Source organism: Hippocampus bargibanti, linkage group LG01 (genome assembly GCF_051943395.1).
Source record: "Hippocampus bargibanti isolate YZ-2025 linkage group LG01, ASM5194339v1, whole genome shotgun sequence".
In the NCBI taxonomy this organism is placed as follows: domain Eukaryota; kingdom Metazoa; phylum Chordata; class Actinopteri; order Syngnathiformes; family Syngnathidae; genus Hippocampus; species Hippocampus bargibanti.
The window spans coordinates 18,039,809-18,058,071 of NC_142734.1; the positions used below are offsets into that span (position 1 = coordinate 18,039,809).

The 18,263-nt window shown below is 43.8% G+C and overlaps 1 protein-coding gene across 1 annotated transcript in view; it reads right to left on the reverse strand.

Annotated features, from left to right (window-relative positions):
• Positions 1-18,263, reverse strand: part of LOC148903377 (nck-associated protein 5-like) — a 93,249-nt gene that overhangs the window by 50,809 nt on the left and 24,177 nt on the right. Inside the window, exon 5 of the mRNA XM_089015838.1 lies at positions 8,035-8,108. Coding sequence (XP_088871964.1) covers positions 8,035-8,108 — 74 coding nt within the window. The remainder of the gene's footprint in view (positions 1-8,034; positions 8,109-18,263) is intronic.

The window sequence follows — 18,263 nt, forward strand, 5'->3', positions numbered from 1 at the left end:
ATCAGTCCCAGTCAAGACGGTAAATGTCAGATTGTGTAGTCATTGGCAACACAAGACACAAATCTCCCGGCACACTCACCCTCCTAACTGGTTAGTCCAACTTACTATTCGAGATTGTTACTTGAACATGGATATTGGATGCCTATTATATACATTATACAAGATATTTATTTATGTGGTATGCTACTAATATTTTTGTGGGCCATCAGCATCACAGCATGGAAATCAGGTCTTACCCTGGTGCAGATGCAGCATTCTGGGGCAGTCAGAGGACACTCATGGTAATCCACCAACACGTTTGCCTGGTCAACAACTGGCACCCGCTGATGAGAAAGTTGACATCCACAACTCGTCACAGCACCCCCCCCCCCCCAACTTGCAGATTGGACAGAATCTCCTTGCCCCCTCGTAGTACTCTGTCTCGCTCCTCTCCAGCCCTTTCGGTCTGCCAACATGCATCAAGCCTACTCCTGAGTCGCGACGGTGCTTTCCTCTCCTCTCCCTACATGCGTTCTGCCTTACAGCTGTGATCTCTTTCACATCAACACACAGCACTGTGAGACTTCCCCCTGCCTGCCCCGCCCCCAGGCATTATCCCGTTTACAAAGTACATCTACGCGTCTGCCTTTCCCTCAGACCTAGTCTCTCGTTCGAGCAGGACAGTGAACATGCGTTCATTGCTGCACGTCTGAAGCAGGGGGAGTCCCCAAGTGGGAATTTGCATAGAGTAGGAGGTGGATTTTGTTTTCTTTTGCTTTTTATTGGTGCAGGCGGATGGGGTGCGGGGAGGGGGTGTGAAATACAATGCATGTGTAGCAAGCTGGGTCCTGTATGTGACGTTTGAAGAATTGCTGTACAGGACCTTCGACAACCTTTTTATCACCGTCACTGTTAAAAGAAGGAACCGCGAAAAGGCAACATGTGGAATACCTTTGTGCAAAACATACCTTTTTTTAAACTATGAACTGAATGGTTGTCCATTGTGTCACGTCACAAGTGTGTGGTGTTGTACAAGAAACAGAATGAAGTAAAGCAAAGCTGATTGAGGCTGTCAAGCAGTGTGTAAGGTGAAAAAGCAGAGTGGGAAATGAAGGTCTGCTCAGTCTGAGCTCTCGCCCATCTGCTGCAATCATAATCAGTCCCAGCTGAATGGCTTTGACAAACTGCAGCCCCACCGGCCCTGTGAGCAAGAACTGAGAGAGATGGGAGGCAGGGGGAGGAAGAGGATGAGGAAAAAGAGAGGTGGGCGGTGAGGGGCTTGGTGCACCCTCTTTTGTCTGCCTCCCAATGGGACCAGTACGAAGGGAGATGAGTGTGGGATGGGAGAAAGGGGGAATTAAAAGGGTCCCGTTGACAGAAGTGGACAGTTAAAGAGGGAGAAGAAAGGCACTGGTCTGACTCGGAGTTGAGGCCATCACTGCCACTTGGCCTCACATTCAATGTCACTAATGCGTTGGAAGAACAATGACACCAACCATGTGAGGAAATTAGCCTGCAGGATCAGGGTGGGGGTAGGGGAGAGAAGGTGCGTGAAGAATTCAGAAAGATGCTCCACATTGTTTGGAGCCCGCTGTCTCATTCATCATCATAAAAATCAGAAAGATTCATGATGGCTGGTGATGATGAGAGTTATGCTGCGAGATAATCGTATTTAACATGGGCACAGCTGTTTCGCTAGCAAATCTGAATATGGAGCCGGAGCCATTTGATTCTCAGAGCAGGTGGCTGCCAATTAAATGTCATTGTCCCAATAGGGTAAAAAAGACAAATGCTCGACTGAGTCAGCATTAACACGTACATGTGTGTGTAATCAAAACATATCAAAGGCAGTGTTCCATGCTAATTAGATCAGCAGCAAACGGCTATTGACTGAGCGATGGTTTCCCGCATGCTCCCTGCTTCTCAATTTAGGGAATGGATTGCTTAGTTGAACTTTAAACAAAGTACTGTAAGTTTAAACAAAATGAATGTATCTCCAATACATCAAAATCCCATATCAGTCCATTCAAAAAGGTTCTGCTGTGGTCATTATGGAATCGTGAGCTGGACTGTTTGTGGTGCGAGTAAAAAATTCCTCTGTTTGGAAACACTTGCCTGCCCATTCAGCCAGCCTGGCTCCAGTGGTGGCTCATGTACACAGACACACAAAGGCTAGGTAAGCATTCCACAGAGAACCTGCGGGCGACGATAAGGAGACAGGACAGTGCTGAGACAGTCGCTGGAGTGCCAGCAGATCAATATGGGTAAGAGTAACTGGCTGTTGTAATGTGGGTGCAGCGAAGCACGACCTTGTACCAAGACTAGTCATTTTAAAATGAGGTCTTCTGGTGTAAAACGAGATTGCATATTGCCTTGGGGTTTTAGTTTGTTACAATGTACTTTTCTATGTGTAACCATTGAAAAGTGAAAATAAAATATTTAACTTGCGCTGGCAACTTTTCAGCAGTCTTTTGTAACTTTATGGCCTTGTTTAATTCCAAGTTTTTTGGAACAAGTAGATGTAATACTACAACAAAATACAATACACACTGATGTATATAGCGTTTTCACAACAGCTAATAATAAAAATTACACAATGTCTCGGACTGGGCGATATGTCACACTGCAAGTCCGTCCCCAACCAGATGCTGCTTGTTCCTTGTGTGCTTTCATCAGGATTCAATCCATTGATGCAGGCCCATCAGGGTGGTGAAACAAACGCGATGAAAGTCTTGTCAACTGAGTCAATCTGTGTATGTGTGTTGTTTCTGTGTGCACCATGGCCACTCTGTCATCAGAAGCAGGAGGGCAATGTCATCGCATTGGTTATTGCCAAAGTACCCGTCGCACATGTCGGGAATGTATATGTCACGCTGCATGGGTTAGACAACTCAACATTGGCTACGAGGCAGTACTTTTTTCTGCAACACATCTGTCGCCTCAAAATCATCGATATTTTGTAGTGCGGCATTGGATAGTAGAGACTGACCCACAAATGTCTATTCATTAAAAGACACAAATGACACTTTTCGTTTGCAATGGAATATAAGGAAGTGCTCAGAGAAAAAGCACAATTCGAAAATTACTATTACATTTATAGTTACAGTTATAGTTCCCACTATATAGTTATAGTGGGCACAAATAACGTAATGGATCATAGTTAAGGTCAGCACACAGCATTGTACTATACCAGGACCCTTTTGTTTTACATTTTCTTCTCAAGCTTTTTATCCCCAGCTATCTTCGGGCAATAGGCAGGGACACCCTGAACCGGTTGCGAGCCAATCGTAGGGCACACATAAATAAAGAGCCACACATGCTCACACTCACACACAGGGACAATTTGGGGGGTTCAATCAGCCTGCCATGCATGTGTTTGGAAAGAGGGAGGAAACCTGAGAACCCGGGGAAAACCCACACGGCCGAGGCGAACACAGGAAGGCGGGACCTGGAATTTAACCTGGCATCTCTGCACTGTCAAGTCAGTGTGCTATATTTAATATATTGCTGAAATGACCATGGTCACGTGAATATCTTTTGGGATGACTGAAGCAATACCAGTGAAGTGCCTCAGAGAATGAAATAGTCTATTGTTGTGCTGCATGTAATGAAATTCAAGTAGGGTTACATTTCTTGTCAGTTGCTTGGTGCTAAATGATCTAGGGCCTGGTGGAGACCCATGTGAAGGATCATTAATATACCTGCAGTTCAGCATACATATATGCATGCATTGGATGGCGATCACTGGACAGCCATCAGCCACAAGTTGCCTTTGTGACATGAAGCCCCCGTTTTTTCATCACAGATGAGTAACCAGAGGCAGATTGGCACCAGCATGCGTCACCGGAGGTCATTACGCGCCTGGTCCCTTCCACTGTTTAAGTGTGCAAGACAGACATTTATCAAATCAGAAGTAACCTGTTTTCCCCTGAGAAGCCAGTTCGCAATGTTGAATAATTTGTGGTTGAATACTGAACGTCAAGTACAAGTACGCATGGTTGCCTTGATCATATTTAAGTGTCAACATTTTTCATTTCTCTTAGCAATACGAGAAAAGGAAATTCCAGAATGTAGACAGAGGAGCTTGTTTGTTTACCCAACACAGACCTACTCAGATTCACAAATAGCCAGAGAGATGCAAATCACAAGATGGTCATGCTGACAGAAGACATGAGTGTCTATGTTTGAAATTGTACATAGTTAGATCAGTGTTTAATGAGACAAAATTGTGACTGCACCTCAGACATTTGATTTAAGCACGGGTAGTTTGGTTAGGCTGTGTGTGGTGCGATGCAAGTCCGAGGAGACATCATAAGCAAAGACTCATTTCCTCTCTGAGCACAGGAAATGCTGAAAGTATTCCATGAGCATATTTAACTCTGAGTTCATCTGTAATTAGTCTTAGATATTTCCAGTGTAACGACAATAACATCAACAACAAAGCCCGCAAATGTCAGTGCTAGATATGATCGTTTATTTCCAAAATATTCTGATAAATCAAACCCTGAAGTCAATCTTCCGACAAGCCCATGTAGGATTGTTTTGGATTTTACACATTTTCCCGTCATCCTGTTTCCTCCGGGACAAAGGAATGTTTTCAAAAGACCACAAAGCGGTAGGTAAGTATCATGGAAATGACCTCCTATCAGCTTCAACCACACAACCACTACATAATAATAAAAACCACACCACCTCGATGGGTCTTCATCTTTACACTGAGGATGTTTTGACTCGGAAGCACAGGCACTGATCCAAATAAGATCACGTTATCATGAGCACAAAAGGGGGTGCATTACACACTCTCCTGGTACTGTACTGATAAACCAAACTTCATTTCACAGTAGGGAAGACCTCAAACCGCACACGTTGAAGAAACATTGATTTACATATCTGGGTTTCTCAAGTCTAACAAAAGATGTCAAATATGTGCTGAGAAACACAACCGGCGAAAAAACAGCTTAGCTTTGTGCTTAACCTTGACCGTGTCACAAGCTGAGGAAACGTTGTATCATTACCACGATACTGCTTTAGATCAATAACTGTCATTTTCTCAACCTTGATGGAGCAATAGTAAAAGGCCTCATTAAACTTCTTCATTAACCTCAAACCGGCTGTAATAAAAACCGATGCATGCATTTAGGCACAGAGAAGCGGAACATGTCACACTCCTTTATCTATAGGTAAATTGTCATCAAATGGTGAGTATAGTTTTTGCTTTTTTGAATGTTGCTGTGCCAATTACCATTTTGTGTTTGGGAGCCTTTTTACTGAGCGAGTTGCTTGTTCTGTAGCCACAAAGGGACATATGTCTTCTTGTGCTAGTCCCAAGCCCAGATAAATACAGAGGGTTGTGTCAGGAAGGGCATCCGACGTAAAAGCTTGGCCAAAACAAACATGCAGATCAAACCTCTAAAGATGGAGGACACTGATTTGCTGTGGCGACCCCTTGAAGGGAAAAGCCAAAAGGAAAAGAAGAAGCCAAAATGGAAGTGTATAGTGCCACTTAGCAGTTTTTTTTTTACGACGATACTAGTGCAGCGTGTTCTACCGGAAACAAATTCCTTGTGTGTTCTACATACTTGGCAATAAAGATGATTCTGATTCTGAAGAAACAACATGATTCAAACACACACTAACATTAAAGCAGTATTTGAAAAAAAACATATTTAATTTGTGGCTAACCTTGAAGGTTATTTGAAACATTGGATTGGATTGGATTGGATTGGATATGCCTTTATTAGTCTCACAGTGGAGAAACATTTTTACTCTGCAAAATAATGTGATCTGGGTGATTAGCCAAATTATCCACTTCAAACATTAAACGTATACAGAGACACATATTTTTGAAGTATGATCTCTTTGCATCTTCGTATGATTAAATAATTCCATTCAACCAGTCACTTCATCAATTTAGAGCTCCATAACCCTCAGCTTTGGCCCGCGTAAGACGACAGATCTTACCCGCCTCCATATCGACAGAAAAGGCCTCACTATGTACTTGGAGGAAGGATTAGACTCTTTCATCGTGGCCAGACCGCCGCCAGCGCACAGGCATCTTGCCAGCCTGATATGCCTTGTCTTAACATCAGTGAGGACCTTCTGAGCTGTTTCCCAGCTCGGGTCTCCTGCTATGTTGACCATGCGCTCCTTTCAAGGACATATTCTTCAAATACTGTCCCCGACCAGCTACATTCAAAGTCATTCTTTGAAGTGTTTTTTTAGCTTGAGGAAGAAGCGGCTGCAACAAATGATTGTATTTTATTCATTGCCAATAATTTCTTAGATAAGCGGTCATCTGATCCAACGTCCACTTTCTATCTGGCTTTCCTGAGAAGAGCTACTGTTCTATGAACATGACAATTGGGTATTGATCAGCATTACTAATTCTCTTTCAGCTCAGGTTTCCTCACCGCCTTCCAAATGGCAGTTGCCTCCCTTGTTCAACTGCTTCTGTAAACACGAGCTCAGCACAAAGAGTGGGAAAATTGCTCATGTCAAGAAAGTGCTTTAATCCACATGGAGCATTACACTGAAGCGTGTCGTAGATTTGAATCGAGATCAATTGCCTTGGCCTTGGACAAAGCATGAATGTGTTGCTTCTAAACACACGTTATTCTCGTGTAATGGACATTCTTGTTGAGAGGGTCAAAACAAAAACCAAAGAATGGGTCAAAATGGACAAATCCAGCACGTCACCATCTGATGTAGACACCCCAACGTGGAGTTCTGTCTTGCCTTTTCAGAAATGTAAGTAGTATGTTCAGCAATGTACGTATGTTCAGCAGACAATTGCAAACCGCAGTAGTCCAACTGTGCATTGATTTCAAATGCTGAGAATGCAACTGATGTTTCTGACGCACGATAATTAAACACTCATTGTTTTTAACAACAATATGAAAACATGTTGCTTGAATCTGCTGTTGTAAATAATTAAATACAGAATACTCATGAAAAATAAGTCATAATGATCCAATCTGTGTAATCCACCAGTGTAGAAATACACTATATGGTACAATGAATGACATCAATGCACCAGGTCACTGGGTCATGAGGTAGAGGACGGAGGAATGCAAGGGCCTGATGGATTGATGGTCCACAGGGAGATGTCGACTACCCCATGAGTCTAATGAGGTGAGTGGTGTTTTTTCTTCTTCTCCACGAGTATGCAATGTTGTAAAATTCTTGGAAAGTTGATGCAGCTTTGACTTTAAAACTGGAGAGGTAAAGATCTTTAACCCTTTAAGGGACTGTGGTTACGACAGTGGACTGCTTGTCATGTTTTTGTGTCACAGGGTGCATTAAACAGTTAAACTACAGTGATTTTGGGAAAATATGTGATCAAGTTTCAGTGCAAACTAAGACGGTCACAAAGTTCATGACCTCCTTAAAAACACACACAGGGATCCTGCAAAGACCTTGGGGTCATGCAAACTGGCCAGCAGGTTATTGATGGATATTGTTGTATTTAAATAGTGGTGCAGATGACTTAGACAGAAGGGGCATTCATTTACGCAACCTGTTTCTTTATTAACAGGCTGCTTATCCTTGTAAAGGGGCTTGCCAGTGGTCATGCACCCCAAAATCCCACCCCGACCCCCTCCAATCCCTGCATCCATCCACACATACACAAACCTCTCACCGCCAGCCCCTCTCTGTCCTCTAAGGGGGGAAATGACTTTGAGCCGGGGAATATGGCTCCATTGAGATGGAGAGAAGGTCCTTTCATAAAAGGGTGAAGTTTCCAAAAATTGTCTGGCGTCTTTGGAAGGATGGTTGAGAAGTACAGAGGTTATAAGGTCATTTGGTTGGCATCTCCATCAGTGTTGTGGCCCCATTGTCCTGGAAAATCTTTTCCATGAGAAATGCCCCCATCAGCCCCACACTTGGCCCCGATTTTAACCCCTCACTCATTGTTGCTAGACACAATGCGCATTTTTGAGAGTGCTGTTCAGCAAAACTCATCTTGAGCGGCCTCTGACTGGAAATGGATTGGCGGCAGCTGCTCATATTGCCTATCTAAACAACACCTGCCCCGATGTCTTGAAAAAGTCTTACCTCCGGATGTTGCGATGCTCATCCTCAAGCTTTTTGAGCAATTCACCAATGCACTGGTTGGAGTCCATGTATTCCTGTCATGAGGAGAGGAGAACACTGAGCAATGGAATTCGTTTGAACTGAAATAATTTAAGACTGTACATTATTCATAAGTTTGAACATGTTTATGCCCCAGTTAGAACAAGCAATGTAGAAAATATTTGATTGGAATTGTCATCTGGAATCTCATACAGATGCTGCACCAGGACCCAATCACAGGCCAGAGCCACAGGCCGCCAGCACTGAACCCTCCATACAGTGGTGCCAAAGATACTGGGACAGAGAGCAAACGGACTTTCAAGAGGTGGGACCATGGCCACGGCCCACAACGGCTCGCACAGCAGACAATTACCACCCAGAAGTTGTATGTTGAACAAAAAATATACAGAACAGCATTTCAAACAAAAGTAACTTCCACAAATGCCAGCGGATTATGGCAAATATGTTTATACAGCCACATTTTGCAATTAGATGTCAAAATTCATTGAATTTCTTGGTGAATCCCTTTGAACATGCAGACTGCATTGAACTATGATATATATTGATGATTTTCCCCCCTTTCTTACAGTTTTTATTTCTTTCTTGAAATGTAATTATATTGTCATGATGCCAAAAGAAATGTTAAATAATTTTGTGTTTTCTGGATTTTGGATGGGAGAAAGGTGCACATTTATCCCCATCCAAAACAGTACAGTTGGGCGACCACTAATTGACTCTGAGAAGTTGATTGCAACCACCTGGGAATGGCCAATTGCCGCTGGGACCTGATTGGTCAGAAGCTCAGGTGAAGCACCTTTAAAACCAGACTGAGTCAGTCACTTCGAGGAGGAAGAAGAGGGAAAAAGGACAGCCTGGAGAGCAGTGTTACCTGTGGTCTGCCACAAACTGATATCCACCACGTCTTCAAATAAAGAAAACTAAAAATATCCTTCCCGGATCTGGCTGAGTGAACCTTTATCATCTTTCCACCTGCTTGCTGTCTCGCCGCAAAACATATACGTATATTAAATCAATTAACCAATCAATCCGTCAATTCAACCATGAGTCTTTCTTTGTTTTGTTCTTCTCATGATTGCTCAGGCAGACAACATAACAGTCTGGGCTCAAACGTCTTCCTGCCATTAGCAACACAATCCCATAATGATTTTGACTGCTGAACAAAGGCTCTCATTGTGAAAGGGCTCCGCCAGGGGAAATATTTACAGGCAACATCAAACACAAAGTAAGGCCGCCTGACTCAGTGGTGTCATCAGGCAGCCTGCTCCTAATGACAAGGCACCAGAACACACATCAACGAACATGCAGGAATGCTAAGAATGCTGTGTGCTTGTTGTCATGTGGATGGTATTTAAAGCACAGATTAAAAAACCTTGCTTACGTTTGCAGTGTGATGTGTTCTATCTTCTGCATGGCTTTAATTCTCAGCACTTTTAGAGCAGGAGTGAAAACTGCACAATTCCTTCCAAAAACCAGTTCCTCAAAGATCTGGACTTTCTCAAACTTTATCTCAACCATGTTTCTTGGAAGCTTGTGCTCTGGACAAGTTTGTTGTCAAACATCATTTTAAAATTGCTCTGTGCTATCACCACACCAAGAAATGAAAAAAGAAAAAAAATACTTTATGAGCAATGGTTCAGAATGTCTAGGACAGACATTGGCAAACTACGGCCCGCGGGCCACATACGGCCCGTTAGGCTTTTTAATCCGGCCCGCCGAATTTGCCCAAATTATAGTAAAAACAGTGTCTGAAAGTCATGACAAAAAGTTAGCGGACAGCAGGGGAGATAACTGAAAAGTTGCCTGCTCCATTTTTCACAACCTGAAGCACAATAAGAAAACTAACCACATTAAAAAAACATTGTCACAAAGTATAAAGTTTTTTTTTTTTAATCAAAAATGTACCGACTACAAATGCTACCTTGCTTAATTTACGGTAAATGTGCATGGCTAGATTTTGCTGCAGTAGTCGATTGTCATTGTGGTGTACAATGCAAGGTTTGCATTGCTTCCAATGAGCCACTAAGCCCCTTTCATAAGTCTCACGTACACTTTACAGTCACGGTTTAATGTAAATTCTGTGCATCTATTTTGGAAAATGACATGCAATTGCACGACTTTATAACGCTTGCGAATGTCCGGAAGAAAGAAGCAGGCTTCTGATTGGCTGCCGTGCAGAGTATGCAAATTTCAACTGGAAGTAGTCTGTCTGTGTGCTTGGCGACGGTACATGTGTACTGTTTGCGCGGGAAGGCGAGGGCGTCAGTGGAGAGTTTGTTGAGCGCGCGGTCAGGACAAACCATGTATGATTTGGCGGAATTTAACCAAGTAGGTATTATTGAGCTTGAATATTTCGTTGTGTAATAATATGTTTTGAATGTTGAAAGTGATTCCATTTTTCAATAAATGTTGATTTCTTTAACTTTGCCCCTTCAATGAAAACTTATTAAAAACAGACGCAATCTTGATAAATCACAATGCATATGTTATTTTAATCTATTTCCATTTCCTCCTCCAAGTATCTGCGAAATAGTATGTAAACGCCATATTCCTTGAGACAAATTTATTAACTGATCAGGGATATTTTTCACATTTGAAAGACAGTTAATAAATTGGGTTCTTACTGTGCGATGAGGTTTGTACACACTACATTTAAAGGACAAACGGCACCATTTTTTTTGTTTCCTTCTGACATCAGAAAAAAATACCCAAAATAGGCAGTCTGATATTTTTAGTCAAATGAAAAACACCAATAAAAATGACTTCAAATGAATCCGGAAATGGTCAGTTTCATAAGGTCCCACCCCCCTGTTCGTGACGTCACGCCAAGACGTCTTGCCTTTGATCGAGAATCAAAACAATGGCTTCAGATTCGGAGAAGATGTTTTCTTGTTACTCATCCAGTTATGAATATGATTCAAATAGTTCTGAAGAGGAAAGCATAAATGTTTGCAATTGATTCAAGGAGTTCTCCCATGTCAATTCGAGCCGTCAATGACAGCAATATAGCACCCAGAAAATGCTGAAGATGGCGCCCAAGCTCCGTTGGAAATGGGCTGATTTGTCTGCTGGGAATTTGTGTCAACTAGTATCAAATAGTAGTCTTGGTGCAACACACACAACGATTCACCATCACATTATGTGTTTTCCTTCTAATTTTGCCATCAACACGAATCAACACGAAGTTTTCAGACCAAACAAAGTACCGAAAAATGCATTGTGTGTCACTTTCACGGTCAGGGGCGGTCCAAACGTGACGTCACACGGGGATCGTCATCAACTCGAAAACAAGACTTCATGAATATTCAGCGTGAGTCTTAAAACGTAAACTATAGCTATATGCTGTGGAATCTTTGTAAAATACGCCCAGTCGAAGACACTTGAAGTGATTTTATAAATTATGGACATAACTTGTTCGGAGGCATCGGTTGTCCTTTAATTTTTTAGGTTTAGTATTTCCGGCCCAAACACTCCCTCCAAATGCTCCTGGCCCGGCCCCTCTGTCTGCCATTGCGGCCCGCGAGTCAAAAAGTTTGCCCACCCCTGGTCTAGGAGTAAAGGCCTGATGCATCATATCCACTTTTTTTTTTACTTTGGCCACCCACAAACGAAAACAACAGCAACAACAACAAAAAAACATGGAAATAGAATGTTTTTATGTGTTATCAGTTGTATATAGCGGCCCGGTTGTTGAGTTGTACGCACGCTGACTTCATAGTGCAGAGGTCGTTGAGTTCAAGCCCAGCTCCGGCCTCCCTGTGTGGAGTTTACATGTTCACCCTCGGCTCACGTGGGTTTTCTCCAGGTCCTCCAGTTTCCTCCCACATTCCAAAAAAAATGCATGACAGGCTGATTGAACACTTTAAATTGTCCCTAGGTGTGAGTGTGAGAGTGACTGGTTGTTTGTTTCTGTGCCCTACAATCGGCTGGCAACCAATTCACGTTGTCCCCCGCCCCCCACCATAATCAGGATAAAGCGGTCTGGAAAATGGATGGATGGATATCAGTTCTATATATTGGTAAGGCTGAGACAAAGGTCAGATCACGTTTTATGACCAATTTATGCAGGCATCCACAGAATGTAAAAGATTTTTTGGGGGGGAACCGAAACCAATTTGACACATGATTTATTGTTATTGTTGATAAAATTACCTCTGGTTGGATATCAAGTGATCCAATACTTACCGCAAAAAATATTCGTATGTACCGTAACGTCAGAACAACAATGTTCTTAGGTTGCTGAGCGTCTGTATAATAATAAACCACAGATCTTCTGGATGAGCGTAGACAGATTTGCTTTACTGATTCCAATCTTAATGGGCGTCTCGAGAAAAATCTGAAACATGCAATGTGGAGAATGTACCCTTCAATCCAGCTGAGACAAATTTGCTGATGAGGAATGGGGAAAATAAATTGCTGTTGATCGACACAACAGTCACATAAATGTGTGTGTGTTTGATGATTATCTCAAAATTACATGAAGGGTCAGTTGCATCAATTATTAATTTTAATTAATATTCTTCTTTATATAGCTATTTTCCGTTGGATGCTTGAAAAATAACCACATCTTTATAAATATTTTATTTACATATAAGGTTATTTTCGTAACCACAGTATGTCTGTGTAAGCTCTCAGTCGTACAGGAGTGGTCCATCGATGAGAAGGTTTCTTCAGCCGTCATCTGTACAATTTTGAAGGTTTCGGACGTTTCGCCTCCTATCCAAGAGGCTTCGTCAGCGAACTACCTGAGAGTAGGGACCTATCATAGCTGTGTCCGGCGCCGCCATGCCTGGACATTAGGGATATATAAATAGGGCCGATACGACCAGTCAGACTTTAGTTCGCTGACGAAGCCTCTTGGATAGGAGGCGAAACGTCCGAAACCTTCAAAATTGTACAGATGACGGCTGAAGAAACTTTCTCATCGAGTGACCACAGTATGTTTCTTTTTTTACAAATTAGGTTGTCAATTTTTTTTGTCCACGTGGATAAATAAAACCTGTTAAGGTGAGCACTTCCCGTAAAATACAAGGTTGTGACCTATCCTCCCCATTCCTTCATCCACGTCTGCCTCGCCTTTCTGGGATATTTCTGACAGATCGTGCCAGTATGGATTCTTGGATTGTAACACCAAACCCTAAATTGCAGCTTCAACAAAGAAGAAAGCCTCAACGAGTCAATGAGCCAGCCAGTTAAATGCAAAATTTTTTATGTGTTTTGTGTGCAGAGAAAATATCTCTGCTATCCAAAATCACAAACCAAACATTCAGACGAGCCAATACGGCTTACATCAAGAGCAGACTTCTGCCAAAACAAAATTCCACCTCAGAATTCAATAAGTGAAGGACTGCAGTCTGAGAAATTCATTTCAACCGATCTATAAAACATGTAATATAAGTGTCTGTGTATGCTAATTGAGATTTCCATCTTCAATTTAACACGTTCTGACACGTTCCACCTTTAACATATAAGGTGCAAACCACAACTGCTTCCACAACTGAGTTTGCAGAGAATCAAAACAGCAGTATAGGCAAAAGTCTTCCCTCCTCCATAAAAATAAATACTGTCTGATTATTACCACTCCTCCTACTATGTATTAGTATATACTGTTTATTTGGAATCCCAATATTAACTTTGTAAATGTCCTGTGACTTTTCTAGTCCAAAGTTGAGAATTACATTGCTCGAATTGTGGGTAGGAAGTTCAATCACTGGGGTCACAAAATGGCCTTATTCAGCAGCGGATATACACAGAACAAATGCTTCCAGTTCATGAGATATTCTTTTTCTTCCTATGCGGCCCAAATGCCATCATGCCAGCCAATACGGATTATATGGGAGACAAAAACAACCCTGTTCATCCTCTTCAACGGTTTTCGGTTATCTGATGTCCCAACTCTACCAGCAACTTTTGCTACACCCAGCCCAAACATCAACACCTCAGCACCATCAAGAATCATTGACGGATTATCTTTCCAAACATGAGCCACCATCAGTGCTCAAAATAACCCCCCTTGTGTTGGAGTCTTTATCGGGCTCTTTGAGTTGCACAGAGCGACCCATTCATTCCAGCGGGGAACAGTGGTCAAATTGTTCACGGGGGAAACCGCACAAGGGAAATTAGGAAAAGGGGTTGAGGAGTGAAAGTGTACAAAAACCGTTGACGCTCTTGTACGATGGATACAGTGGATATCCAAACTAGCTTCACAGCGCTCCTAATTGTGTTTAAAAAAAGGCCCCATTTTAAATACAGTCATTAGAACACGTGTTATTCCTTCTATGACTGTAAGTAATTGCCCTATTCACACAAAAATGAATGTATGGTCTGTACAGTTACTACTCTGAAAATATGTCCTGAACCTCTCTGTGGATGAGGACATGAGTGGTGCAGAATTGCCCAGAGTTTTACCAGCACAGGTTTTATCATCGTCTGGGGCCTCATATTCTGCCAGGTGTAGTCACAGCGGGAGGATAGGGGGTTGGTGATGAAAGATGTGAAAAGGAAACAGGGAACTGGGTGGGGTGAAGAGTTCAGGGGGATAAGGTGAGGCAGGCTGCCAAGGTGACAGAGAGAATCCTGGTCTCAGAGCAGAAGAAAAGAAATGCTGCTTGGCACCAAATAATACGCTGTGTCAACATTCCAATTATGACTTGGAAATGAGATGAAAGCAAAAGTGATAGAGAAGGAAAATGGTATACTGAGCTGAGTGAAACCAAAATTATATTTGCCTTTTTACTTTTTAAGAGCAAAGTAGGGCTTCTGTTTCGCATTGGATGGGAATAAGACAACCGTTACTGAGAAGGTCAACTTGTGAGGTGGAATGGTTAGCACATGGGCTGAACAGTTCTGTAGTTGGGCAGTCAAGTCCGGCCTTTGGCCTTCCTATGTGGTGTTTGCAATTTCTCCCAATGCTTGTATAAGTCTCCCACAACATTATTGATGTGTCTTTTTAGTATGAAGGTTAGTATGAATGGGCCATGTGATTGTCTGACGAAGTAAATGGTATACTGCGTCAACTGGGAAAGGCTCTAGCTTACACTTGACCTAAATGAAGAGAGGTGCAGGTGAAAATTGATGGATGGACCTTTGCGGTTATTGCCCAACAGTTATTACAGGCCAAGGTGACAAGCAGTTGCAGCAACAATAAGGACTCCAAGCATATTTTCTTGCAGGGCGGTTCTCAACTGAGCGTGATCTTCGCCCGTGTCTTTTTACACCTAAGTCTGATTGATTGCCTCAGCGCTTTTATGCACCAAGCTTGTCGACCCAGGTGTCGGGCAGATGGCGTGGCTGCACTGACGTGGCTGCACTGACGTGCGGTGAAGTTCATGGCTGGTGAGGCACTGACGTCATCATCGTCAGATTTACAAACATATGAACTCTACAGAGTAGTTTATTCACCATTTGATTGGCAACAGTTAACGTATTTTGTTTAAAATTTCATGTCAGCATTCTTTATATATACAAACTGTAGCATAGAAAAAAATAATTTAAAAAAACGTTTTTATCGTGTTACCTTTAGTCCATGCGCCGCTCCTTCTTAAGAAAGGCATCGATAACTTCTTTGTAGAAGCCTTCCTTATCTTTCTTCAGTTTTAAAAGTCTCTCTGTCTCAACGGAGATCACTGCCAGTGAAGAAAGTCGTCCTTGATCAGTCCTGTTCCGACTGTATGTTTTCAGTGCTGAGAATGACAATCTCGTCTACTTCTACAGCAACAAATAGGGCTGCACCGATCTCCTTTCTAATGTCATTTCTAATGACATCACCAACTGCTTCAATTAAATCGTTCTGTATTCTGTTTCACAGGCTAGAAAATATAGTGGATGTCCCAAAATGACTCGCTAGCCTGTCATCTTTCTGAGCGAAAGCATGTAATAGTTCAACATAGTTGCCACGATGAGCAGAGCCTTTACTTTCATCATTTCCACGTAATGCCAGCTGTTGTTTGGCAAGGAAGCAGGTGGCATTGATGAGATATTTTAAAATCTCCCGGTTCTCCTTTACCTTAGCATTGTGGATGCTGATGTTGAGTCTTCGCTCATTTTTGATGAGGCTCCGTTGTAAAATTTTCAGGTCGCAATACCCCATTTGAGTCCAGACATTGTCACAAGTTGAGAACAGAAGGCAGGAAAAGCAGAAAAGGCGGTTTCTTGCTGGACATCCACACAGCCAGCCTTTTCGTGTGTACCAGTCCGCCTGAAAAGAGCGAGTATTGTGTCCCGTTGTCTGGAGCAAACCTTTTTGCTCCGGTGTTGGTCTTCCTTTAATTATTACCTCCTGCTTCGATTGAAAGTCCAGTTTAGAAAATTCTTTCAATTTAGATATGTAATCCTCCATTCTGAAAGTGAGGCAAAGCAACACGAAAAAAATGACTGTGTGGCGGGCACTAGGACCAGGCATCTCACCCAGCAGGTGCAGAGGAGGGGGCGGTTCATGTTACATATATTACACTGCTTTTGCTGTTCAGTTCAGATCCACTTGTTAGCCGTTGGAATAAACACGTCTCCACATTTAGTTGTGTGTGCTCATTCCTCAACGGCTATACTGGTGACCCCGACGATGGAAATGTTCATGGCAACGGATGAAGATGTATCTTCTACGGCCATGTCGCCACGACCGGCGCCCAAACTCGCAGCTGCCGCCTACGCCGCGAAGTTGCCCGAGTTCTGGCACAGCGACCCGGCTTCGTGGTTCCAGCATGTGGAAGCACTTTTCCACCTACGAGGCGTCACGACAGATGACCCAAAATATTACATGGTCGTGGCGTCCCTCGACCAACCGACAACGCATCGCATGATGCAACTTCTGCGCGCGCCTCCACGATGCGGGAAGTACGACGCGCTCAAACAACTGCTGCTCCGGCGGTTCACGCTATCGGCCTCCGAGAGAGCAGACAGACTTCTTTCGCTTCCCGGACTCAGCGACGGAACAGCAGTGGATCTAATGGACAAAATGCTGTCGCTGTTAAATTCGGATGATGGCGGATTCCTTTTCCCCCACATTTTCCTTCACCAGCTACCACCCGAAGTGCGCGCCATGCTCGCTAACTTGACGTGCCTAGCCACCGGCGACTATCGTGGCTTGGCGGAAGAAGCAGATCGAGCGCTTCTGGCGATACGGCGGTCAGCCGTGCAAATCGATCCGACCGTCGTGGCCGCAGTGGGATCGCAGAAGCGGCGCGGGAAAGCCACCTGCTATTTCCATCAGTGGTTTGGCGCCAAGGCTCGACGCTGCGCACCTCCCTGCTCCTACGAGATGACGGGAATCTTCAACGCCCGACACCCAGTAGCAGCCGTGGGCGCCAGCAACGAAAGCGAGCTGCTTTTCGTCACGAACTCCTCGTCAGGAAGACGTTTCCTTGTGGACAGCGGGGCACAAGTAAGCCTGCTGACGCCCACCGCTGCGGACAAGATGGCAGGTGGATGCGGGCCTGCCTTGTGCGCAGCTAACGGCTCGCCCATCGCTAACTTCGGTTCCAGGTCGGTGACTGTGCGTTTGTGTGGAACTTTATTGTTGCCGCGACCACAGTTCCCATAATTGGCGCCGATTTTTTATGTGCTCACGGACTTCTTGTGGACATTGCCAACCGTCGTTTGATTGACGCCATCTCTTTCGCCACTTTTCCGTGTGAGGCCGGAGGGCTCGGGGCGTTAACGCATGCAAATTATTTAACATCGGGTAACGTTTATGAATGCCTGCTGACCGATTATCCGTCGTTAACCACACCCGCCTTTTCCAATGCCGATACTAAACACGGGGTAGAGCATTTCATTCCCACGGTTGGCCCGCCAGTTTTTGCCCGCGCTCGTCGCCTCGACGCGGCAAAATTGGCAATGGCGAAAGGGGAGTTCGCGACGATGGAGCGCTTGGGCATCGTGAGGCGTTCCAACAGCCCGTGGGCCTCACCATTGCACATGGTCCCCAAAAGTGACGGTTCTTGGCGGCCGTGCGGTGATTTTCGTCGGCTTAATAATGTAACCACACACGACCGTTACCCAATTCCGCACATCCAGGACTTTTCCGCACGTTTGGCCGGAGCCGTGATCTTTTCCAAAGTTGACCTCGTTCGCGGTTATCACCAGGTTCCGGTACGGGCAGAAGATGTGCCAAAAACTGCAGTAATAACCCCTTTTGGCCTTTTTTGAATTCCTCCGTATGCCTTTTGGCCTGAAGGGGGCGGCACAGACATTTC